The 24,895-nt window shown below is 52.6% G+C and overlaps 5 protein-coding genes across 7 annotated transcripts; 2 read left to right on the top strand and 3 right to left on the bottom strand.

The window, feature by feature from the left end:
- Positions 1-141: 141 nt before the first annotated feature.
- AAFC00_005294 (uncharacterized protein) lies at positions 142-2,816 on the bottom strand (the record flags this gene model as incomplete). 2 transcript variants are annotated; one of them, XM_069345056.1, is made up of 3 exons in its annotated part: positions 142-269; positions 381-2,360; positions 2,411-2,816. In XM_069345056.1, 3 exons carry the CDS (start codon positions 2,814-2,816, stop codon positions 142-144), a joined length of 2,514 nt encoding a protein of 837 aa, XP_069202884.1. The 2 variants fall into 2 exon arrangements, with proteins under 2 accessions (XP_069202884.1, XP_069202885.1); XM_069345057.1 differs by having other exon boundaries at positions 2,411-2,795.
- A 959-nt stretch (positions 2,817-3,775) lies between these two features.
- On the top strand, positions 3,776-5,188 carry AAFC00_005293 (uncharacterized protein; the record flags this gene model as incomplete). The annotated part of the gene is made up of 2 exons (XM_069345055.1): positions 3,776-4,158; positions 4,210-5,188. 2 exons carry the CDS (start codon positions 3,776-3,778, stop codon positions 5,186-5,188), a joined length of 1,362 nt encoding a protein of 453 aa, XP_069202883.1.
- A 428-nt stretch (positions 5,189-5,616) lies between these two features.
- On the bottom strand, positions 5,617-6,801 carry AAFC00_005292 (uncharacterized protein; the record flags this gene model as incomplete). Its single annotated transcript, XM_069345054.1, has 3 exons — positions 5,617-6,342; positions 6,396-6,423; positions 6,494-6,801. 3 exons carry the CDS (start codon positions 6,799-6,801, stop codon positions 5,617-5,619), a joined length of 1,062 nt encoding a protein of 353 aa, XP_069202882.1.
- A 5,713-nt stretch (positions 6,802-12,514) lies between these two features.
- On the bottom strand, positions 12,515-16,531 carry AAFC00_005291 (uncharacterized protein; the record flags this gene model as incomplete). The annotated part of the gene is made up of 1 exon (XM_069345052.1): positions 12,515-16,531. The coding sequence occupies one exon, from the start codon at positions 16,529-16,531 to the stop codon at positions 12,515-12,517; it is 4,017 nt and encodes a 1,338-aa protein (XP_069202881.1).
- Positions 16,532-17,664: 1,133 nt separating this feature from the next.
- On the top strand, positions 17,665-24,333 carry AAFC00_005290 (uncharacterized protein; the record flags this gene model as incomplete). 2 transcript variants are annotated; one of them, XM_069345051.1, is made up of 1 exon in its annotated part: positions 17,665-24,333. In XM_069345051.1, one exon carries the CDS (start codon positions 17,665-17,667, stop codon positions 24,331-24,333), a length of 6,669 nt encoding a protein of 2,222 aa, XP_069202880.1. The 2 variants fall into 2 exon arrangements, with proteins under 2 accessions (XP_069202880.1, XP_069202879.1); XM_069347797.1 differs by having other exon boundaries at positions 17,719-24,333.
- Between the last annotated feature and the right edge of the window lie 562 nt (positions 24,334-24,895).

The following is a 24,895-nucleotide window of genomic DNA, read 5'->3' as shown; positions in this document are numbered from 1 at the left end:
GACACTGTTCAGCAGAGACGAACAGACTTGCCAATCATATACAAGCTGACCCCCCAATGAACAAAGGAAGCAAAGCATAAGCTACAACAAACAAGTCGTATATTTGTCCGTTGAAATAAGTAAGAGGAAGCGAAAACGGAATCAGAACTCCATCAGTTGCAGTTTCTTGCCCACTTTGCTTCTCGCGGCGGCTTTTTCGCTCGGCCTGCTCTTCTTCTCTTGGTTTGCTTTCAGTGCGGCTTGCAGCATTCCTGCGTCGAAAAATCCGTCTGTTGTGGGGGTTGACGTATTAGTGATTTGTGGTTCTTTGGTTTTGTTTTCATGTAGAAGCAGAGGGGAGGAAAAGAGGGACAAGGCATAAACAGACTGTTCACACTTACATCCGCCTAGATCGTCGTCATCGCTTCCCATTTCGCTTTCTTCGAGCGGAGTCTTCGTGCCGGCGCCGTCGACGAGTCGACCTCTGGACTTAAGCCTGTTGGCCAGCGGACGTTTCTTGTTTTTCATTTCCTCCATGCTTTCGGCCTCTCGTGCTCGGCTGGCTTGTTTGTCTGTGCTTGTGCCTTGCCTCTGCGTTTGGCGCAGCAGACGTCTGAGCTCGAGGAAATAGCTCTCCAGAGCGTCGATGTACCGTTGAGTCTGTCGATGTTTACTGCTTGCGCAGATGGAAATGCTGCCGTCTTTGATGATGTAGCCGATTCCGAAGCCGTCGCCGCTTGTGGGACCGAAGCCGAATTGACGCAGAGAAGGGTTACCGCAGTTGGAGGTGCTGAGGATCGTCGAGTTGAGTTTGTCCCAGCCTGAGTCGGCGAATATGCTCGGCAAAGCGCCTGTGTTTGTCTGGATGCGGCACAGAGGGCTTTGTGAGTCGCTGCCGTCTTCGCTGACGAGGTCCGAGGGATCAGAGAGCAAAGAGCCGTTGGGGCTTCCGGTGTTGCTGTTGCAGCTGGCGCCTCGACTGCGTGATCCATTTGAGGCGAGAACCTCTTCGTCGCCATCGATCATTCGCTGCCAGACGCAGTACAAAGCGTAAAGATGTCGGTCTTGACCTTGAGCTTTGGCACACTCCTTGGTTGTCTCTGTGTGTCGCTGACAGGCTTTCTTTAAAGCTTCTATCTTCTGCTGAGGCGGGTGCTCGCCCCAGAACAGTTTGACGAACTCTGTACTTTCAGGAGTAACGGAGCGGATCGCTTCGGTACGCCCATGATAGTAGATCTTTGTCATCGCCGGCTCGTAAACGCAATCCATGCGACCGTATAATCCGTAGTATGCGGCCTGAAAGGCCATTTGTACGAAAGCATCAGGCGAGAAGCCCATGCTGGTCATGAAGTTCTTGCCGTAATGACTGAATTCCAGTGTCGCGAATTCGTTTTGCTGAATCAAATCTGCGAGACGGGTCTCTGCAAAGCGAATAGCAGTGGTCAATTCTGGCACCATCTGCCACTCCAACTTGTGAGGCGTAGTCGAGACATCTCCAAAACTGGCTGGGTCGCGCTTTGAGGGGTCAGGGGAGGATGATGCCCACAACGATGGTGCTTGTCCATTAATGGAGCGTGCAAATCGTAGGATCGTGTCCGTGTAGACATCCGATGCGAAACGCAAGACTGTGTGGCCATCTACGCCGGTGTGTTCGAAATTAATACCTGCCGAGCCGTTCTTGCAAACGATGATCTGAAGTTTATCATACCAGCGATTCGTACATGTTCCGATTTGCAGACCATTCTCAATCCTGGATGTGCCACAGAGCATGTTCATGCAAAGATCGGCAGTGTCCTTTGGCTCGGTATAGTCCAAACACAGGACAAACAAGGCAGCGTCGACGATATTGAGCGCATCAGAGTTGTTTGACCCTTCCTCTCGGGAAAGAACGTCGCGCATACTCGACCAGATCTTCCGATTCTCTGTGCTAAGCACACCGACAGCAGTCTTAGCGAATTCGTGGATCGGGATGTCCTGAGCGTCGTCCACAATGACTTGCAAGTTCACGGAGATATCCTTCTCCGTCATGATCAAGTCATTGTTCTCATCCAGGACATCGAACCAGTAGAATTGGCCCCTGACCATGACGACAATATGTCTCGAGGAAGGGTCTTGGCCGATCTGACATCCGTTTTCTGTAGGGATACGAGCAGTACCAAAAAGACGTGAGTACTGGTACATGTCCAGAGGTTGACCGCGAAGCATGTCCGGCGGGAGTTCCTCTTTCCTGACTGCTCTCACAAAGGCAAGAGAAGAAATCACGAGCGATGCAGCACGCGTGACCTGGTTGTTTCTTGCAGGAGTAGGGTCATCTTCGAGCAGGAAAAACGGATTGAGATTGAGCACGACCGGATTGTCGAAATTCAAATATGAGTCGTACCCTACAGGCATGAGTAACACTTTTCGGACGCATCAGGACGAAGCTGCTTACAGAATTGTTCTATATAACTAGATTTGCCAGTGGCGTACTTCTTCAGTCGCTCCTGTAACTCGGGGCCCTCAGAATGCAGAAAGTCTTCCACAGCAGCTTTGGTCTCGCCGTGCTCTCTGGCATTCTGGAGTGGCTGCAGAGCAATGAGATACTTCTTCAGGGAACTCTCCAAGTCTGGGATGGGTAGTTTTGGAAGCTTGTCTTGCGATGCATAAGTGATTCCTGGTTTAGACATTGCATTGGTGTCGTTCGCAAGCGGATATTTTTCCGCTTCGGAATAGTTGTTTGCACTTTTCTTAGCAGCTGCATCAGACCTTTGTCGAAGGGCCAAATCCGAGCCCTGGCCATTGGAAGAAGACAGAGTCTCGTCTAGAGGTCTAGACATGGTGAATTTTCTAACAGACATGATTTGATTAGTCTAGCTGTAGAGTGGAGAAACGTGGGTAGCGACGGAAAGGCCGCGCAAAGCTGTTCGGTAGAAATAGTGACAGTCTTGAAGACAGTACGCCGGCATCGGAAGAACAGGGAAATGTTTCTTTTTACTGATGAGGAATTGCGAAACGAAATAACAAAGGGTGAGTAGGAGGAGGATATAAATCGGAGCATAGCCAACATGTGATGCACACTCTGTGGGGGCGTGCACGCAGCATATGCAGGGTTGCGACCATGTGCAAAGATCCCATTGCTCCGGGCCAGTGCAAGGAAGAGCAGAGGCACTAAGAAAAGACTGCAAGAGGTGCAACGATATGTCACTTACAAAGAAATTATAAGTTAAAGTCACCTCTAAGACGCCGTTCAATAGTCGAAGACGGCAATCATAAGCGTTCGGTGGTATCGAGCCGTCAGTGGTGAGTGAGTGGGGTCAAACTGATAAAGACATCTATGGAAACGCAGGAATTAATTCGTAGCTTCATTAAGATGACGAGGCAGTGAAGAATCAATCAAGCTGCTGACAACTCACAATAATATATGAGTCGACACGAGCTACACTGACACAGTCTCGGTATCCCGAATAGCCACAGAGATTCTGGACCATGAGGGCGTCTGGTCCTTTCATCCACGACACAAGTAGAACAGACATCACCTCGGATGACGTTGGACGCCACGGGTGTTCGTCCGCGATTTGATGCGATGCGACTAGGAAGGTATGAGTCTGGGGAACGTGGGGGGTTCGGAGCAAAGGAAGGTCCGACAGCAGAGAGATCCAATTAAGGCAATTACCTTCTCTAGTGGAAATAAGCGCGGTCGCTCGCGACCTCCTGCCGCGTCTTTTGTCACTTGGGTTGCTTCTGTTGATAACAAATCAGCATCGCATTGGACATATAGATGGGCTTGGCGGCACATTGAGATGTTGTGCATTACTCCATGACCGATTTGATCCAGGTTCTGCCTGATCTTGATACCAAGTCATACACGCACATTCTGCCCTCGCTTGAGAAGGCGCTCATTACCACGAATGACTTGATCACGCTTGACGCGGCTGATGTGGCAAAACGCGCTCAGGTGCCGCCGAACGAAGTCAGAAGACTTGCGGGCGATATCACCAACGCAATACACATCCGGCTCGGATTGATAGAAGATGATAACGAGCTCTTGTCGCTGCCTGGCTCGCCAGACAGCGATGGCCAGGGACAGCTAGGCTCGCGATCAAAAGAATGGCAGACGATCAGCACTCTGGATGTTTCATTGGATGCTGCCCTTGGTGGAGGATTTCCTGTCGGATACGTGACTGAGATCACTGGAGAAAGGTGCGTCCAGCAATTCAATACAGCATAGTACACACCCTTGACAGCGTCCAGTGCCGCTGGCAAGACTCAGCTTTTACTGTCGCTCCTGCTCGCGGTCCAGCTTCCCGCACCGCTTGGTCTCGACAAGTCTGCGCTTTACATTTCGACCGAAGCGCCGCTGTCCACCAAGCGTTTGTCCCAGATTCTCGCGCAGCATCCACGACTCACCTCTCTTCCTCTTTCCGAGAAGCCCTCACTTTCGCGAGTCCAGAGTACACAATTACACGATCTCGAGTCACAGGAGCATATCCTCCGCTATCAGGTACCTGTCCAGATCGAGCGCAGCAACATTGGACTAGTCATAGTCGACTCTGTAGCCGCCAACTTTCGAGCCGAGTTCGAGAGTTCAAAGACAAAGAAGAGCGTGGAAGCTTTGTCGCAAAGAAGCGCACAACTTGCCAAGCTTGGCGCACTGCTACGGGACATAGCTCGGACCAAGGACGTCGCCATCGTGGTTGCAAACCAGGTGTTGGACCGCTTCGCCCCCGCAGCGACGCTGATGGAACAAGCATCTGCTCTTTCGCAAAGATCAATCAGTACTCAACTTGACGGTCCTGGAAGCGCCTCGGGACGCAGCACCCCTCTCGGTCGACAGGCATCGACTTCACTTGCTCCAGCGGCGCTAGAAACCCAGATCCCACTTCTTCTTTCCACAAACGATCCCCTCTCTCTCGACCACCAGCAACGTTTCTTCACGGGATGGGGCGACCACCCTCACAGCCACAAAGATCTCAAGACCCCGTCCCTAGGCCTGACATGGACGAACCAAGTCTCGGCCCGGATCGTTCTACTCAAAGAGCCGATTCTGAAACCACAAGACTATGTCCTTGGTCCAGGCATGGATATTGTGGGCTGGAACCGGTGGATCAAAGTTGCTTTTTCGAGCTGGTGCAGAGACCATAACGGAGACAAAGGATTGCCGTTTGAGATCTGGGAGGGTGGCATCAGGGGTAAGAATGATAGAGTGGTTGATGACTCTATAAGAGAATAGATGCAAAGGTTTGCGAGATTCTTGTTGGCTTCGATAGACTAGAAAGGAGGTGCGGTAGACGAAGCGATCTTACCGCACTAAAACAAATATAAAATGCAATGAATCCAGAGATTGCCCACAGCAATACAAGAAAAGGATGTGGGAATGTGCCTCTGCCTCACTCATGCAGCCCACCTCTCTTTGCTGAGTGGCAGTTCTGGGAGATTTAAGACTATTACAAAGACATTGCAGATGAGGGAAAGTTGATAAGAGGACGAATGAGCTGGACGAAGCGTGGTTTAGATGAAGTTTGACTAAAGATCGAATAACAAGAAGAGAAGCAAAAAGATATGGCCACAGTCATCACCACGACCAATGGTGGACAAGCTCGTCTCCACGCCTTTTCCTGAGGTATAAGAGAATGCCACTGATCAGATGTCAGACGGCGATCAAATATCCTTGAAAGCAGCAACGCCCTCATTGATAGTGCCATCATCCTTGACCAGCAGATTGCTAGAGCAGCTGGAGCCAAGCGCAGCATTACCGATCCACGCAGGCTCCCAGTAGAAAAGCCCGACGCCGTTCTTGGTGCCGGCGACGATCTTGGCGACTTCCTTGATCCACTCGGCCTGCCCGGCTCCGGAAAAGGGTATGTGAGTGGTGTCGGATGGGAATGCGTATGCCGGCTTCGGGCAGGACTGAGGCCAATTGGTCTCGGCGACGACGATTTCCTTTCCGTAGGTCGCGCTCAGTTCTTTCAACGAGTATTCGAGGCTGCCGAGGTATGCCTCGTCGTTGTAAAACGGGTAGTAGCTGACGCCGATCATGTCGAAGTCGCTGCTGAGGAAGGGACCCTCGCCTAGCACGGTCTTGTAGAAGTAGTTCTGCGAGCCCCAGTCCCAACCATTGTCGAGGTGCACCATGATCTTGGGCTTGGTCGACAGGGTTGAGTCCTTGATGCCCCAGGCCGCCGAGTGAAGCAGGTCGGCGATGTTGTAGTATGATGATGTGCCGCCGAGTGGCCAGAGTAGTCCGGCACGGATCTCGTTGCCGATCGAGACAATAGCTGGCTGGATGCCGGCGGATTGGAAGCTGTTGCATAGGTTCTTGGTATACGTGTACACGGCGCTCTTCAGATTGCCGATGCTGGAGTCATCCCATGCTGCTGGTGTTGTCTGATTGATGTGTTAGGTTTAACACTACAAGCTACGTCTATTTTTTGACTAACCTGATGCGAGGGGTCGGCCCAAGTATCACTGGTGAACAACGGTCAGATGGACTATTTTCAAGTTTTCGATACTGACCCTGTTGACAGCATATTCTTACCTGTAGTGCAGATCGAGGTAGACTTTCATACCAGCCTTCTTGACTCGCTTTGCCAACGCAAGGTTGTAATCCAGGTTGTAATTGCCATCACTAGGGTTGACCCAGACACGTTGTCTGATAGTGTTGGCGCCAGACTTCTGAAGGATGTACTCAAAGTCCTCGACATATCCGTCTGTCCACTTGAATGTCTTGCCCTGATCCTCGAGCATAGGCAGAGACGAAATATCGGCACCCTTGTAGGTAAGAGCTCCTTGTACCACCGAGGGCGCGAGCAGACCAGCTGCCAGAAGAAGAAAGGATGGAATCATAGCGACTTTCCTTGTTTCGTATAAAAGACGATGAAAGGAGTGAATGGAACGAAGAGATAAAGGAGCAGCACTCACTAAAGCAGCAACAAGACGACACGCGGAGTCTTATATACACTTATGGTGCGATTCTTCAAGCCGCGGTCACCTAAGTTTCTCCTCATCATCCTACCTCAATGTATGAAAGGACTATGCTTATAGTACACTACACTACAGTTCATACCGTCGGCATCGGCGGCCATGCCTGTCGCTGAATGGCCGAGGCCCTCATAGCTCTTAGGTGTCGCGCTACATGATGGCGTTTGAAGACTATTGCTGTGTGATCGTTCTTTCGGGCCATATGTGGACTAGACGTCGTCCTGGGTTGCTGTATGTGAAGCGGCAAAGTTCAATAAATTGACAGTGACACCCTACGGCGTTTCACATTCTGCCGAGACATGCAGGCGAGCTTCTGGTCCATGCCGCTTCCCGTCCGTCCTGAAGCTGTATAAAGTGCACATTTCATGCAGCGCAGCACAGCACAAAACATGTGATGTATAAATTAGGCAGGAGTACACATATGTTCAAGAACTGCGTTGATTTGTGCAATAATGATTCTTGTTGTATATATTGTGCGCAATCACGCAACATGCTCGGCTGTGTATTTAGCCTGGGATCGCTACCGAGGTGCTATCCAATAAGCCTCGAGCTCATGTGTTTGTCCACACCTGCCATGCTTTGTTCGATAGTTCTCCCTCCAAAGACAGCAATACCCCACTTGCAGTCCTCGTCACGGAGGCTTAAACCGTAATATCTGCCTTTCATACCTCCTCTGGTACTGGGCTACCGATGTTCAGATATTCGGCCTTGCCACCATCCTCCTCGGTCTGGTCTTCTTTTTCGGCATCCCCATCCTCATAGATCTCGACGTCTACGTATTTCGTAGCCTTGGTCGAAGCCATGGTCATCCTACGGCGTTTAGGAGCGACTGGACTGGAACGCTGAGTTTCGTCGTCGGATTGAGCTGAGGCCTCAGTTTTGACTTGAGCAATAGAACGCTTCTTGGGTGTGGTCTTCTTGCCAGCAGGCGATGCCGAGTTGTCGCGCTTGATGTTCAGCTTCTTCTTCAGGCGGTTCCACATGGTGTTCGCGGTGGCCCTGCTGTAACCGAGCTTCTCGCCCAGGAGTTCGTAGTCGATCTGTGGCAAGCATGTAAGCGTAAGTAAGCCTTGCTGCTGTATAGCAGGTCATGCGAAGATGTCTTCATCTCACGAAACGGCGAGGTCGGTAGCCTTTGCTTGAATTTGCCTTGCTCTGCTTTACTTACAGCAATGTCCGCGGTCATGCTCTCGATTGCGGCAACTAGGATTCTCATCTCTCTTTCATTGAGGGTCGCCATCTTTGCTTTGTTGTTGTCAGTCGGTTGATTTTTCCAGTGGTGTAGGAATGTGATCGGCTAATATGCAGGAGCAAAAGTTGGGAAGTCATGGAAGTAGGTAAGTCTAGACGAATAGTGCTCGCAGCGAAGGGAATCAAGTGTAAGTGATTGAAGCTATCTTGTTCGCACGAAGTGAAGTAAGAGTGGAAAGGGAGAGAAGCTAATGAGAGTGATCGGTTGTGCAAACCGACCAAGCTGCTTCTACCGAGTTCGACCTTGTAATCAGTGATAATGACATCGTCGATGGCGAGCACAAATTTGCACGAAGGTAGGCTATCTGTATAGCTGTTATTTCGATAGCATGGCAGGTAGACCAACTGATTTCTTCTCTTTTCATTTCTTGATCACTTACAATGCTATGACTTCTCCTAAGTTCAAAGAAGCGGATAGCGTCTCCTCTATCTTGTGAACATTAGTCAGTTTCTTCATAGTCTTCACCTCTCCCATCTCTACAGACGTGCCATGGAAATGTCGATGGAAATCACAGGAGCTATAAAAGTCAAGCTGAATACCGAAGCAGAACATTTGTACTAGAAGATAGGATCCTTATTCTACATCTGACCTGAAGAAGAACTGAGGCCTGAAAAGCCATACTTATGCAACTGTCCTCATTCCACCGGACAAGTTTGGTTCGTATACCAAGGAACATAGTTTCATTCCCGCACAGATTATACACAAGCCATCGTCCAAGCCCACATATTCACAATATCCTTCCGGCCAAGCCACAGACATATCAAGGACTACCTTATCAAATGCTAACCACCTCACCACTACCCCCAATCATCCCAGAGTACAAAAACCTCCGCCCATCTCCAGCCGCAGAAAGGGCATGGAAAACCACATGCTGACCATCCAAAGCAGCATCCAGACCCCCAGGCCCGGACAGACCGAAAGTCCCACTACTCAACAACGGATTCGTCGCGCCCCTCGTGAACGGTCCATACGGACTATCAGCAGTAGCGTATTTCTGAGTATAGCTTCCGTCCGCAAAACACCCAGACGAGTAGAAGAGAAAATACGTCCCGTCAGCAGCACGAACCAGACTCGGCGCTTCGACCAGGGGGCCATCTTCGTCCGCATTCGACAGAATCTGCACTGCGTCTCCGATCTTCGTGACGCCATCGCCGGAGTCGACTTTCTGGATCATGATCGGAGTCGACACTATGGGTGCCACGGAGTTGTGGCACGAGCCGCCGTGGCCTAGAGCGTTGCCATCGATTTTGTATAGCACGTATCGCGTGCTGTCTGCTTCGACGAAGCCTGAAGCGTCGATTGCGCCACCTTGGTCCGTCGGACACACGAAGGGTGAGTTGGACGGGGAGTATGGTCCCGTGATGGAGCTTGAGGTGGCGGTTCCTACGCAGTGAAAGGCGCCTGAGCCAGCAGAGTTTGTCGTGGCGCTGAAGTAGAGAATGTGGGATCCTTCGGATAATTGGTTGATGTCTGGGGCCCAGACGAGAGGGGAAGAAGCGTTCACCCACGACGGAAGAGAGGGCAGAGCATCGGTGCCAGCGTCCACAGACCACGAGGAGAAGTCGGGCGATGAGGCGACTTGCACGTGGATCTGTTGATTGTCGTACAGAGACTGAGTGCCGAATATGTACCATGTGCTTCCGACGCGGAGGAGGGATGGGTCTGGGAAGTCGGTCGAGGTATGGGGACCACTTTCCGAGCGTCTTTGTAACGGGCTGGTTTGGGATGGAAGGATGAGGAGAGAGATGATGGTCAGGAGGGCCGTTGCGGTAGTCTTTGGGAGCAGCATTATCGATAACCGTTACTTGCTCGGGTCGAAGTATATTGCTTGGTCACTCCACGTCGAGTAGCTATATGATGGCTTGAGAGTAGTGCGGATTGAGGAGTACCAACGCTTGAGCCCGGGGGAATAAATGCAGATGTAGGAGATCACAGCAACTAGTGTCCTATGAGGTAGAAGAACTATGGTCTTCTCAAGCCTCGAACCAAGATAGGCGCAGCGAACCAGTCAGCTACTCAAGCTGCTCCTAGGTAAATGTATGCTTACTGAGGTACAATGAAGGGGAATGAGAATCGAGGTCCTGAAGACCTAGATATATGTATAGATCATAAGATCAACAAAACCCACAAGACACGCCGGATCACCCCTCAAGCCAAGTTTTTGACTTCAACCACCCCAAAAACATGAACATGACAGGAAAACGCACAACCCGTTGTAGTATATATGACACATACCATGACCCCTCGTCATCATCATCGGCACTAAGGAAGAACCTCGATGTGAGACCAGCAACCCTCGTGGGCAAGGAGCAGAAAGAGATAGGGGAGCATCTGACGGAGGCGGCGCTGTCATCAGTACACAAAGCATGCATCTCTCATGCAAATCTCACAAGCCTGCCTTGTTCCTTTCTCATCGGGCCTCGTTTTTCCTGTCATGAGGACAGACAAAAAGACAGACAGGCATGAGCCGGCAGACGTTCATCATGAGGAAGAGGGAGAAAGGGAGAACCACTACTAGCTAGGCCTGACTACTTCTCCTGCTTACCTTTCCAGCCTACCTACCTACCTACCTACCTACCTTTACATGGCTGTCTGTCTCTTTGTGGTACCTTTTGTGCCTGTGCCTTGTGCCTGTACCGTACCTCTGCCGAAAAAGACAACCTCACTAAGTACTGGTCCAACAATTCGCCACATGTGTAAGAAACGTCATCCCTCACGCGCGCGAGCGCTCGCGCAATGTCTTGGTACCTGAACAGACCAGATTCCCGGATGGACAGAAAGAAACCAGTAGCGGGAGAAATGAGAGAAAGCTTACCTGCTCTGACTCTTGTCTTGTCTTGAGCACTGGAGTGTAGGAGCGAGGGGTACATCAGCGTGGTTAGCCTCATGGGCTATAATATTCCCCGTTAAGACAAAGTATATTTTCCATGGACAAATGGAGGAAGAAGAGATGAGGAACAGGAACAAAAGTACTGGCTGGCGTGTGGTTCTAAAGGAGCCATGTGGCACCTGTAGCATACCTTAGCTGTTATACATGCAGTCGCTGCGACAAGTGATGGCGATGGAGCGGTGGGAAGCAAAAGAATCCGTACCCTTGGTTTTGCGGAAATGGGCTGTACATGCGTTGTTGTGCATGAAGAACATCATCATCGTCAGCATCATCATGCATCATGATTGTGAGTAGTTCAGGTAAAGCAGAGCAACGGGGTGACATTAACAAAACGGAGATGGAGCCCGACGACATGGTAGGAGGTAAACCAGTCCCCCCACCAGGCATCAGAAAAAGAGACGGTTTTACCTGGGTAATCAGCCAATCCGTTAAATCGTAGCAGTAAGGTAGGTAGCTCATCCACTTTGCAAGGAGAAATCGCGGCGGATCGATCAAGGGAGGAACGTAAGAGGTTTCGGCATTCTCCCTTCTCCCCACTTCACACCTGCCTGCCTGACTTTTGCTGCTCTGCTCGCCAGCCTCGTCACACGAACAGCATACCATTAGCCTCAGCATGCAGGCAAGCCAGCGAGTGAGATCGTGTCAGCAGGGAGCCAAAAAAAATAGGGGGATCCTGTTCTAGCTACAGTGAACGGCTGCGATTTGCCAGCAAACGCGAAGACTAGCATTAGTATAGTACGGTGAGGTAGTATCGCGATGTGCCGTCATGCTAGTAAGGAAGATAGAAACCCATGTTCTTAATCCTATGTCTGGAACAACTTGCTGTAACCTAGGTAGTTGTGTCGTGTCAATTGTTCCGGCTTAGTGAGATGGGCAATGCGGTGGGGTACATACTCCCGTACCACCTGACTATATTAACACTACTATACTGTATATCCGCTTCACGGAAGCGAATATGCTAAACACAGCAGTAAGGCAATCAGGGTATAGAATATCTCATCTCAAGTAGTCATAAGACTGCACGTTACATCAGAAAACTCATCATGTTCAACATTTCGCATGGTTGGCGTCTTCTCTAGTACTACTATATCTACGCATGCTGCAGCACATCAAGATGCCGTTGTTTGTGTATGTAGTTCTGTATCTGTAGAAGGCGCACGAGTAGTGAACACAAAAAAACCCAAAATATGCAGACTTGGAATACTTGATAAGAACTCGTCATTTCCTCCTGGTGGAAAACAGAAAAGGATGTATAAATGGCTATGTTCATGAATATCGAGAAGCAAAGATCAGGAAAGCCCAAAACAGAGAAAAACTAACCGCAAGAAAAGAAACAAGATGCTCGAGGGCTATGCTAATGTTGTTGACATTTCCTAGATGGAGAGCCTCATCTGTATATTTCCTCTCCTTCTCGCAACCCTCCTTTAGTCTCCACATCACACACCTCTCACTTTCCGATAGCTCGGAGGTCTGACCGCCCTCCTGATCAACTTTCCTGCGTACACAGGAACAAGAGCCGCAGCGGCCACTGCGGCGGTCCTCCACACAAAGTCTAGAGTGACGATATAGTGCAGATCGAAGTAGCCGCCCAAAAACGGCAGACTGGCGAAATAGATTCCCGATGTGCCGAGCAGAGTGATGATCATGATGGGATGCCAAGTGGTGATTTCCGCGGCGACCATGACGAGCTCGTTGATGATGAGCGCAGTAAAGGAGACCGAAACCATGCGCATGAAGCCCTTGTCTGCATCTGTTAATTTCGATGGGTCGTCCACAGACACAGTCGCGCCACTCTCGAAGTCTGTGACTAGAAGCTGGGAGCCGCCTTGGATGACGATGCCTTGGTACAAGCTGATGCCTACCCAGACGAAAAAGGTTCGGTACGACAAACTTCGACCGAGAGTCAATTCCTTGTAGAGCTCAGGATATAAGTTCGCCAGATCTTCGTCGACATCTCTGTCCAGTACAAGGGAGAAGACCGGTGCCATGGTGTAGAGTGTGGCGTACCCGACGAGTAACCAATCTCTGTACAAGGCTATGGGTGTGAATTTACTAGCGACGGAAAACACAGTCTGACAGACACTGATGATAAGTCCACGATGAATGACGAATTGAGCCAACTTGGCACTGCGCTTGTAACTGTTTCGTCCATGCCACACGAGAAGTTTCGTCAAGTGAGAGAATTGCGTGATGCTGAAGTCTGCTGCAAGCGAGGCTTGTCTGCCTTCCTTTCCAACGATACCCACACCGACGTCGGCTGCTTGGATCATGGAAACATCATTACCACCGTCTCCAATGCAGAGAATTCGTTTCTTCGTGTATTCGCGGATGAGTTTGGCAACTGCTGCTTTCTGATCTGGCGAGCAGCGACATGCGATGACGGCTGGTAGTCGTACAGCGAGCGAGATGAAAGGCTCGCGGTGATGAGTCAGGTAAATGGCCAGGCTCTCTCCATCGATCAAGAGGGCAGCATTGGGACGTGAGTGTAATAGAGACAATGCATCAAGTGCAGCTTCTTTGCGCTTCAAGCCTGCGATCGTATGAATATACTGGCCACGCGAGACTAGCTTTGACGACACAGCGACGCAGCGCGCCGTCTCGACCTTGTCTCCTGTCAACATCCAGATCTTGATGCCCGCATTCCGAAGTAGCTCCAGCGAGGGCTTGATCGCATGCTGTAGCTTGTCCTCCACACCCGTGACACCGAGTAATTCAAGATCGTGCTCAAGATATTTTTTCACCACTTTGGCCATGGAGGTATCACGATCATGCAGAGAAAGTGACGCATTCGCGTAGTCTCTCGAAAAAGCTTCGTATTGCTCAGTAGAAAGAGCTTTCCGACCAATGACCAAAGTACGGAGACCTTCGCGCGCCATATTCGCGGTCTCTTCGTCCAACCAGTCGTTGGCAGAGACGATGTTTGTCATGACAGTATCTGCACCCTTCTGGAAGAACACCAAATCACTGCTTGCGGATCCAGACGCAGATGATTTGTCTGAGTACAAGAACTTGACAATGATGCCCATACGCTTACTTTCTGAAGTGAATGGGAAGACATTCAGTATCTGAACACGCACAACAATGCGGTCGTTAGCTGTAGATTGTAACGTGATCGTCTTTCGGTCACGATGAAGAAGACGTAGTCCGACATCTTCTGTCCACTGTACAATGGCAATCTCATCGGGTGACGAGGCCTGGTATGAGGTATGCATTTCTCCATCAACTTCATCCATTGTCGGTGTAACGTTGTGAGCCAGAGCAAGAGCCAGCACGAGATCACGCACTCTGAGTCCGATCTCCCGTCTTGAGCGTGTTCCCGATGCGAACCCAGCATTGTTGCTGGCCGACGGCAGAAAAAGACCGTCCAGATCCGCAAAGGCAGCGCGGATGTATGAAGCGACCTCGTCCATTGCCTCATTGGCGTAGGAGACGGTGCCGACGTGAATCTTCTTCAACTCCATCTCGTTCTGAGTCAGAGTTCCAGTCTTGTCACTGAGCAGATACTCGATCCGGCCGAGGTCCTCGGGGATAGTGCTTGTCCTGACGACAGTCTCCGGAATGCCCTTGTCGTGTTCGATGAGATGGGCGTAGGCCGATTTTCCCATGTCGAGATTGACGCGAAGACTGATGGGAACGATGGTGGAGAAGAGAATGAGGAAACGCATTACCGAGACATACCACGGCTGTCCATCCTGTGCATCGAATCCCTCCAATGCGACGAGGACAATAGACAATGCGAGAGTGAGGATACACAGTATCTTGGTCAACGAGTTGATTTCGAGTTCAAGCAGGCCCGTCTTGGATCGGGAAGGAGAGGTTGAGAGAGCTGCTCTGGTCTCAGGCCCAGTATATACCACAACAGCGTAGACAGTAGAGCTGGACGCGAGAACAGTGTTTGCCCATGCAGTGTTGTCGATGGACAGAGGTATTGACTTGGTCTCAGCCGATGCTGACGACTCACCAGGGTCGTTCTCGGCGTCTCTGTGAATGTACGGGTCGTACATCTTCCGGGTCTCTGGAAGAAGTTCGAGGGTGCCGAGGAAGTCGTTGACCTTTTTGTCAGGTTTCCCGGCGGTGAGTTGCAGTCTCTGATAAAACTCCACCGGGAGATCCTGGGTAAGGGGCGACGCAAGACGGAGCTTCCAATCGGTCTCACCGTCGAGCTGATCAGTCCTGATGAAGGCTTCTCCCCCAGCGCTGGGGTCATCAGTGGTCGTTGTGTCAGCCAAGGGGGCGGGTGGAGGCAAGGCTTTGTCAGTATCAGCATCTATGAGGGGAGTATTAGACTCCTTGGCATTCGCCGCAGCAGAGGTAGCACCAGCACTCGTAGCATCAGTGGCGGAAGCTGATTCGGTCGAGAAGCTTTTGAGTATTATCACATCGGCTGGTAAACGACGATCCTTGGTCACAACCAAAATGTCCCCGACTCTGAGGTCTCGGGAAGGTTTTGAGACCTCCCGGACCATGGTCGACATCAAGGGCTGCGCAGGTTCTGCGTTCTGCTCTTCGTAGTCGCCAGTCGGCTCGACAACGGTCGCTCTTCCCTTCTTCTTCCTTTTCGGTGATTTAGATGTTTCCTTTTTGGCCAGAGGGCGAACAGGCAGGCCATCTTCAGCCTCCTCGAACGCTAGAATATTGTATCTCTCCGAGTTGGCCTCTGTGTCTCTCCTCCTTCTTGCGATGTCGTCCATGGCTTCCTTGCCCAGAGTGATCATAAGAACAAAGGCCAGCGGAGCAATGTAAGTGCTGAGATATCCAATGCGCAAGGGTTTTATTATCTGAGACAGAGCAACAAGCAGAAAGTACATGTTGAAGAAGAAGGAAAACTCATTGTACAGAGTGCGCGGCAGGAATGAAACAGGGGTATATTTTGCGTTTGAAACAGCGTTGGGCGGGTACTTTGCAGTCTGTCTTTGCGCGACCGTGATGATGCGGTTGGTCAGAGGATCGTGTTCCTCCTCGGCAGACTCGTCGACATCCGGGGCGAATGGTGATTTTGATGATGACCTTCTCGTGAATGGCTTGGTCAAGAACGATTTGAATTTGGCAAAAGCAGAAGGAGGGTGTTCGGATAGCCTAGATGTGTTGAAGTCGGAAGAGTGCAGGAGCGGAGTGGGTGTGGCATCGGTTGGGGTTTCGGGAGTCGAGTGGCCATGGTTATCGTCGCCGACAAGGGCCTCGAGGTCGTCGTCATCCTGGTATCTATCGGTGGCTGTGCGCCTGTATCCTCTTCTGCCCGCCAGTCGCAGACTCTTCAGGGGGATGTTTCTGTCCAGGTCCAGGTCCAGGTCGGATCGCGAGTTGTGAGATCGACTGTGGCGCAAAGACGGGTCAAATGAAGAAGCAGTCTGGGGATCGAGTTCATCCAGGTCGAGGTCCAAGTCATCGTCGTGATCGTTGTCGCCGAGGGAGAGTCGCGAGTCGACATTTCGATTGTTGTGGTTTATTGACATGCCTCATTGGGCCGGGTCGGGCGGAGTCGACTTGTGTTGTTGTTCTTGTTGTTCATACACTAATGCCTGTTATGTTTGATTTTGTTTTATTCCTATTCCGTTGCAATGCGGAGGGTGGAGCGGTAAATGGTGCTGATCACGCAGGTATCTGACAGGTCTGTGAATGAGACTTGGGAAGGATGATGAGATACTATTGTAGACGGAGACGAGGGCTTGTACAGGTAGACAAGCAATAGTGTTCACCACTGTGCGACAACTTGCACTGTTGCCTTGGGAAGCAAGTAAGAAGTCGGGCAGTACACCTCTGCGCTCTACACTACAGTGGCAGCCCAGTAAAGCGACCCGCGGGACCCTTTATTTGTCTCGACTGTATACGAGCATCTGCTGCGTTACTGGGACAAACATCACAATGCGGTAGGCGGTGAAGCGAAGATACAGCAACTGTTGCCTTTACCCCAGACAAAGGGGTTTCACCTTTTTGTGGTTCCTTGTCCCGATTCACAGTACCTTACACAGCCACAGTAAAGGGTGAGATGATCACCTACTTGTACAGTGAGTGCAGCGATGGATTCTCGAGAACAGTGGTGCAGAGTAGGTAAGGTAGGTACAGAAGAGAGGGTCAAGGCCTGTGCACTTCATTGGACATTCTAAGGTCAGCAAAGCTGGAAACATGCAGTCTTTCTCGAGCATTGCAGTCCAGTATTGGTGAAGTAGCAGGGCAGGTTAACTCCGCTTACTGTATATTGTTGGTACTTGGTACGAAGTAAAGTAACCCTACGGATGTTTTTCCCCATACACGGCAGCTAACTGTAGGTAGTAATCATGAGAAATAAGGTAAGCTGTGTTCTTGTAGCCAGAGTGGCTTGATGCTCATGATACACATAATTACAGTATCTCGAATGCTCCTTTATTTCCATCAATACTTCCGTCTTCCTTCTGCTGCACATGCACATTTCCATTCACCCACCGACGGCCACGACCAGCCCTCCGAGACGCTTGACGCAATGTACATGTACTTTTAGTTTCTCTTTAATGCATCCCGCGTCTTGATTGATTTTCCAATTTCCCGGTGTATCGCATAGCATAAGGTAGGTCAGCACTCCGCTTCACCAGAGGACACCCAACTGACAATCATGCTTTCACGACCTCAGTCTCTGGGTTTCTTGTCTTTTAATACATCTTCGGCAATGAGTGCGCACGAGTTTGCCTCGGATGGTGCATCTTGGAATCCCGCACTTCGCCCAGATAGCCTGATCGCCGACGTGCGGGCTCAGGACGAGCCACCTGCCATGGTTCCAGAAGAAGTCATAGAAGCCGCGCCCGTCGCCTCTTCCATACCGATAGAGCACACCGAGACTGTCTCGCATCATCTGGAGCCCTCGGGACCTGCATCCCCTACAGAACACGATGAACCCGCCGAGTCCGACCCCGAACAACAACAACAACAACAACAACAACAACAACAACAACAACAACAACAGCCTTTAGACACAGATAACCCGGACCCGACGCGTGAACCATCGGCAGACATTGAAGACGCTCAGCCTCCCGGCGAGGAAGAGCTTCAAGAGCACGAACAAGTGCGCGAGCAAGTTCCAGAGCAAGACCAAGAGCTGGAGCAGGGTGCAGGCACCGAGTACGAGTACCAGGGCGAGAGCACTGTCGCCGACGACGCCGTCGACGAGAGCGCCAGTGCGCCTCTGCTCGATGACAAAGAGGTCATGCCCACCGCAGAGGAGCTGCCTACTCCGCCACAACAAGATGCGCCACGCCAGGATCCTGTCGAAGCTCTCGTCGAGTCAATCCAGGCTCCGCTTGCGCCTGACAATGAACCGGTAGAGGCTGATGCTCAAGATATCGAAGAAGCTTTCGGCCTGGTAGGCAGAGAGTCTAATACTATCCTTGATGCTGATCAAGCTACAGAGGCGCTGGCTTCCGGGGACGCACCTTTCTTCGACGAGGCACAGCAAGCCTCCGCCACGTCAGACCTCCCATTCTTCGTCGAAGACGAGCAACAGCCTTCTCAACAGTCCGAGTCTGAGCAACAGCTCTTCAGCGCGCCTTTCGACGATGAAGAAGAGTCACAGCCGAGCATCCTGCCTGAACAGAGCGTCCCGTTTTTTGAAGAGGAAGAGTCAGAACAAGCCCCATCTAGTGCGCCCTTCCCTACCGAACCGGAGCAGGAGCAGCCAGAGCAGGAGGAGCCAGAGCAGAAGGAGCCAGAGCAGAAGGAGCCAGAGCAGAAAGAGCCAGAGCAGAAAGAGCCGGAGCAAGTAGAGCCATCATCGCAGACTGCGCCAGAGCAAGAAGCCTCCAGTGCCTTTTGGGACGATGCAGAAGCCGATGACACTTTCGAGGCCCTCGCATCGCAACACCATCAACAACAACAGCAGCAGCAGCCGCGTCAACCCATAGACCACACCTATAATCCATCTCCACATCGGCTGTCGGTCGTCGAAGATGGACCTGTCGCTGCATCACAAGCTACTGCCGTCGACGCCGTCTTGAAAGAGATGGCCGAGGCCGCGGATTCTGCTGCTGCTACCGATACTGCTGTTGCTGCCGATGGTGCTGCTGCGGTCGGAAACGACACAGAGCCAGCCAAGACGCAGGAAGACGATCTCGCTGCGTTGTGGAGTGCCGCTCTTGCTGACGACGAGTTTCTGGACGATTCCAATGCGGTCGATCCAGCTGCCTTCTTCGCCGACGACGGCGAGGGCTTCCTCGATGATGCCGATTTTCCTCAGCAGACTGCCATGAGTCCAACACAGCCTGTGCCAGTGGTAGACTCACAAGGTCAAACACAAGGCTTTACTGCAGCAGGCCACGCCTCTGCTGCCGCCTCTACCTCCGCTGCCGACCGATACGCCCCCCTGGTGCAGGAACAGCCCCGACAGCGCATCCCGAATCCTCTGAACAATCCCGATTTCTTTACTTCCTCTAGGACACCTAATATTGCAGCTGCTGCACCTGCCGCCTACGGAGGGTACGCTCAGACTCCCTATGCCGCCGTGCAGCAGCCCATACAACCACAGCAGAGGCCCGCCGGTCCAAACTCCGCCCAGAGCTTCGTGGACAAATCCAAAGGTGGCTACGCCTCACCCTACGATCTACCCGAAGACATTGTGAAATCACGTCCACGACCTGCGAGACCAGCTGCTGCCCCCGTCGTTCTGCCAAATGCGCTCCCTCCACGAAGTAGCAGTATGGCTGCAACCACCGCCCCTCCACCTCCTCCCCCTGCCCGGAGTAGTACCATGGCTTCCATGGCGACCCCGTCTCCTCCTATGTCGGGCCAGCCTTTTGCGGCCCAGACCCAGGCCCCGCCTCGCCCGTCGACGACAACATCCGACAAGAAAGACCTGTCCAGTGGTTTCTTCGCCGACTTACCCGTCATACCAAAGGCTCGTTCCCGACCCTCTGCTACCTACACTCCCGGCCCTGCGGTCTCGATGGCTTCTCCACCACTACCACCAGTTGCACCCGTGCGCGCCGGGACTATGCCTCCTCCTATGGCGCCGCCTCCCGCCAGCACTTCTCCTCGGATGTTCGGAGGACTCCAGCGCCCAGACCGTTTGCCTCTGCTGCCAGATCAACCTGCTACGGTGCCCGACCAGTCGCAGCCTTCTCAGCATGCTCCTCCCGCAACTTCTCGGTACTCTCCAGCAGTGATGCCCGCGCCTGCTGGGACTCTCGCGGCTCCGCCAGCCCCTGCTGCGCGATACTCGCCAGCACCGCCGTCTGCTCCTGCTGTGCCCTCGCGCTACTCCCCAGCTCCTCCCAGCCACCCTGCCGCTGCAGCGCAGAATAAACACGCTGCCGCTCCACATGGTCCACGGCCTGGACAGCCGTTCGCGCCGAGAACGTCGAGCCCGCTTGCTTACGCAGACAAGCCACAGTCCGAGGCGATGACGCTGCCAGCTCGTTCATTGTCATACCAGCCGCATCCAGGTCACGTCGCAGCCGCGACACCTCCTGTGAGAGAAGGCCCTCCTTCGAGGCGCGGAAGTGAACAGGTGGAACATGGTGCACCTTTGCATCAAGTCCACTCAAGGTCATATGCACCCTCAACAACCCAAGAGGAACATCATGGATTTGTAGCCTCCCCGCCGCGTGCTAGCCCTTACGCTCCCTCCATCCCCGAGTCTCCAAATTCACGTCGATCCCAGCCTTTCACTCCTGTTGATACTGCAGCACCCCCTTACGACCAATTCACCCCCCCCCGAAGGCCACGTACGCAGTCTCCAGGCGCGGTCATGAAAGCTCCTTTGAGGACCATGACCCAGATGGATCGTCCCACATCAGCGGCTGCCCCTACTTCACCGACCATGGTGCATCAACAAGACACCAGACGCACACTGCACCCTGCGCGTAGGCAGTTTTCGGCTGACCTTAGCTATAATGTGCCACATGATGAGCGTGCAGCCGACGGACTCGAGAGATGGAAAGGGTGCCCGATTCTGAGGTGGAGTCCCAGTGGCGCACTGGTCACAAGCTTCCCCAAGCAGGCGCCCTTCTATGCTGCAGGACATGCGATACCGACCATCAAGTGTACTCCTGGCGCAATCACGATTCATGACAGCAAAGTCACTTTCCCAATGGAGGATCGTAATGCAAAATTCCCGGGACCCTTCAATCTCAAGGGCAAAGGAAAGAAGAAGGAGCTACTCGCCTGGCTCACCGGTAAAGTAGAAGATCTGACCAAGATCCATGAAGAAGCACTTCTGGACTTCGGAACTCCCCAGGAGTTGAAACGACGCATCGAGGAGAAGGTTACTCTCTGGAAGATGACAAAACTTTTCTTGGAGCATGACAACAAGGTCGAGGGCAATGCGCCTGCTGAAGTAGAAGCTCGTAGAATACTGCTACCAGAGCTCGCTCAATCAGAGGATGCTTTGGATATTAATGGTTCAGAAACCACATTGCAGCCCGAGCCTGTCAGCGCTGGGGCTCTGGCTCAGATTCGCAAGCGTCTTCTCGAAGGCAAACGTGAGGACGCTGTCTGGTATGCAGCTGAACAACGTCTCTGGTCTCATGCCCTGCTCATCGCCTCCGTCGGCGGTCCTGATCTGTGGAAGCAAGTTGTGCAAGAGTTTGTGAGGGCGCAGGTAAAGGATGCTGGTGAGAAAGCTCAGTCTCTTGCTGCATTGTACGAGGTATTCGCCGGTAATTGGGACGAGAGCATCGATGAACTTGTTCCGCCTTCTGCTCGCGCTGGTTTCCAGATGATCAGCAAGTCTGGCTCGAGCGGCAAAAATCCACTAGATGGGCTCGATCAATGGCGGGAGACTCTGAGCCTTATTGTCAATAATCGCAGCACCAATGACATACAGGCAATAGCTGCTCTTGGTAGACTGCTGGCCAAGTACGGACGAGTCGAGGCGGCTCACACTTGCTTCTTGTTCGCGCGTAGCTCTATCAAGTGGGGAGGTGCAGACGACGTCGCATCAGACTTTGTGCTGCTGGGCGCGGATCATCAAAACCAGCCACACGGCCTTGCGATCGACCTCGACTCTATCCTGCTCACCGAGATCTATGAGTACATTCTGTCGATCGCTCCCGTTTCAGGGGTTTCACCTGTTGTGCCGCACTTACAAGCATACAAGCTGCACCACGCCTTCACCCTTGCAGAGCATGGTTTGCGAAGCGAAGCGCAATCGTACTGCGAAGCGATTAGCTCAGCTGTCAAGTCGTCTACGCGAGCCTCGCCCTACTATCACGCATCTCTCTTGAGCCAGGTGGAAGACCTTAACCGGTGCTTGTCGGCGGCACCGCAGCCCAGCGGCTCTTCCTGGATTCCTAAGCCGTCCATGGACAAGGTATCTGGCAGTATGTGGAAGCGTTTCAACACGTTCGTGGCCGGCGACGAGGACGACCAGGCTGCATCTGCCAATGGCACTGGTGCAGATCCCGGACAAGCTGCTGGGCCGTTCGGTCAGGTCAGCGGCGATACCCCAACTATCAGTCGTCAGGGCTCCCTAGCAGACCTATACGGCGCCATGTCGACGAATGGCAACATCCCTCCGCCATCCGTGATGGGGACCTCAGCGCCGAGCAGGTATGCGCCAATAAACGCAGCTGTCTCCAAGATGACCCCTGAGCACCACTCGTCGGGCCGATACGCACCTCAGTCAGGCGGCACTTATAGCCCTAGAACATCTGTAGAGTCTACACGGCCGGAACTGTCCGAAAGACCAGGCTCTAGCTACTCCATGTACACTGGGCTACAGCCGCAACCACCGCAACAGCGATCTAGCAGCACGCCTTTCGGTGCATATTTGCCACAAATCCAGCAGCCCGCGGAGTCTCTGCTCAGCCAGCAATTGGGCGTGCCCAGGCCCGAAGCGACGCGCGCGGTGTCGGATTATCGAGTACAATACAGTCAGCCGCCTTCGAGGCGAGAGTCGGTGCAATCTGGACGTGAATCCCCTCGCCCCAGCATTGACAAATCGCGCTATTCACCACGACCTCCACTCGAGCAAGGCCATTCCTTCACTCACCACTCCGACGGACACATCTCGTCGCCATATAGCGGCGAAGCATACACCCCGCATGTGCAAGAGAGCATCGTAGAAAGCATTGAGACCCCAGATGACTCGGCCTACGAAAGCGGTTTGCCTCAGGCGCATACGCAGTCTAATGAGCGAACCCGAAGCTACGAGCCGTCAATGTCATACGAGCCACCTTCGCACTTTAACTATGAGCCGTCAAGATCACCTTTTGAGCCGTCCACTCAGTCCTACGAGCCACCATCAACGTCTCACGAACCCCCACACGAAGAATCCACGGACGATCCAGAGGGTGGAAAGCCATCTTACAACGCAGCGAATTCGTACGCTCCACCTACAACGTCGTATGCCCTGACGACATCCTACGAGCCTCCTTCAAGCACTTTCGAGCCCCCAACATCGTCCTTTGAGCCGCCAACGTCGTCTTACGAGCCCCCATCGACTTATCAGCCCTACGAGCCCGAAGCTGACCCAGAGGACCAGCCTGGTACAGAGGAAGCCTCGAAACCGAAGAAGAAGAGTATCATGGACTTGGACGATGACGACGATGACATGATCGCACGCGCTGCAGCACTGAAAGAACAACAAAAGCGCGACGCCGATCGCGCCGCCGATGAAGCTTTCCGCGCCGCCGCCGAAGCCGACGCCAAACGCGACAGTCCGTCATCTCAGACAGGCAAGAAAGGCTGGTTCGGCGGGTGGTTCAAAAAGGGCGAAAGCGGCAGTCTCGACCAACAACAAAGCGGCAACAAGCCCATCCGCGCCAAGCTCGGCGAGCAAAACAGCTTCTACTACGACCCAGATCTGAAGAAATGGGTCAACAAGAAGGGCGGCGCGACACCCGAAGCCAGCGCGCCCACGCCCCCTCCTCCAAGAGCAGCGTCTCGCGGCCCAAGCGGCCTGTCGGCTCCTCCTCCTTCTGGACCCCCTAGCAGAGCGCCCAGTGCAATCGGAGGTCCTCCATCAGGCACTCCTCCCATAGGTCTAGGCGTCACTGGATCCCCCGCCTCAGGCCCACCCAGCAGAACAGGCACGCCCGGCTCTGGAACCCCCGGCCCATTCGTCCCCGGCGGCAACGGAGTCGGAACACCCATGACGCCCCCCGGCCCGGGCGGCGTAGCGAGCGCTGTACCGCCCGGTCTGGCATCTGGTCCCCCCAGCAGACCACCGACCAGCATGAGCAACGCCAGCAGTATCGATGACTTACTCGGTGCGCCGGCGCCGAGGAAGAGTGGTGCCGCGGCCAAGAAGAACAAGAGGGGTGGGAGATATGTCGATGTTATGGCCAAGTAGACATAGGTGGTCGCCGTCGTTGTATACATAGATTCCTGTACGATTCGTTAGCTTCACGAGGAGATGTTCGTTCTTGTTTCTTCGTCTTCTATCCTTTTAGTTCGCGTATTGAGACTAAGTCAGAAGATTTTGACGCTCACTAGCCAGGTGGAAACAGAGAAAAACGGGTAGTAAGAGAGAAAAACCATCGGAACTCTCGCTTCCTCTATTTGTCTATAACTCTATTGGCTCGTTAATCTAAATACTACCCTCCCTCCCTCCCCTATATCTCAATCACAACGAGTAAATACTCGACTAACCGACTAGTACATCCTCATCTACCCACCTTTTCACAAACCATGGTCATGTTACAAAAGCCGTATCTGTGACCTGTGTGAACACAGTAGCTGTGTAGCTTCAGGCCAATGCAAGACCGAACGGAGTGGATATCATGCGTACATTGTGTCCATGATACATTCTGCTCCCGCTCCGCATGTCCTGTGAGCTGTGTCTCTAGACATCATTGTCTATGGGCTGGTGTCTTGTAGATCATACTTGCGTGCGGTAATCTTTTTTCTTCGCG

This window comes from Neodothiora populina (assembly GCF_041146345.1).
Source record: "Neodothiora populina strain CPC 39397 chromosome Unknown canker_contig_5, whole genome shotgun sequence".
NCBI classification, from domain to species: Eukaryota; Fungi; Ascomycota; class Dothideomycetes; order Dothideales; family Dothioraceae; genus Neodothiora; species Neodothiora populina.
Note: the sequence above shows the minus strand (reverse complement) of the source record. Positions and strands in the feature narration are given on the sequence as shown.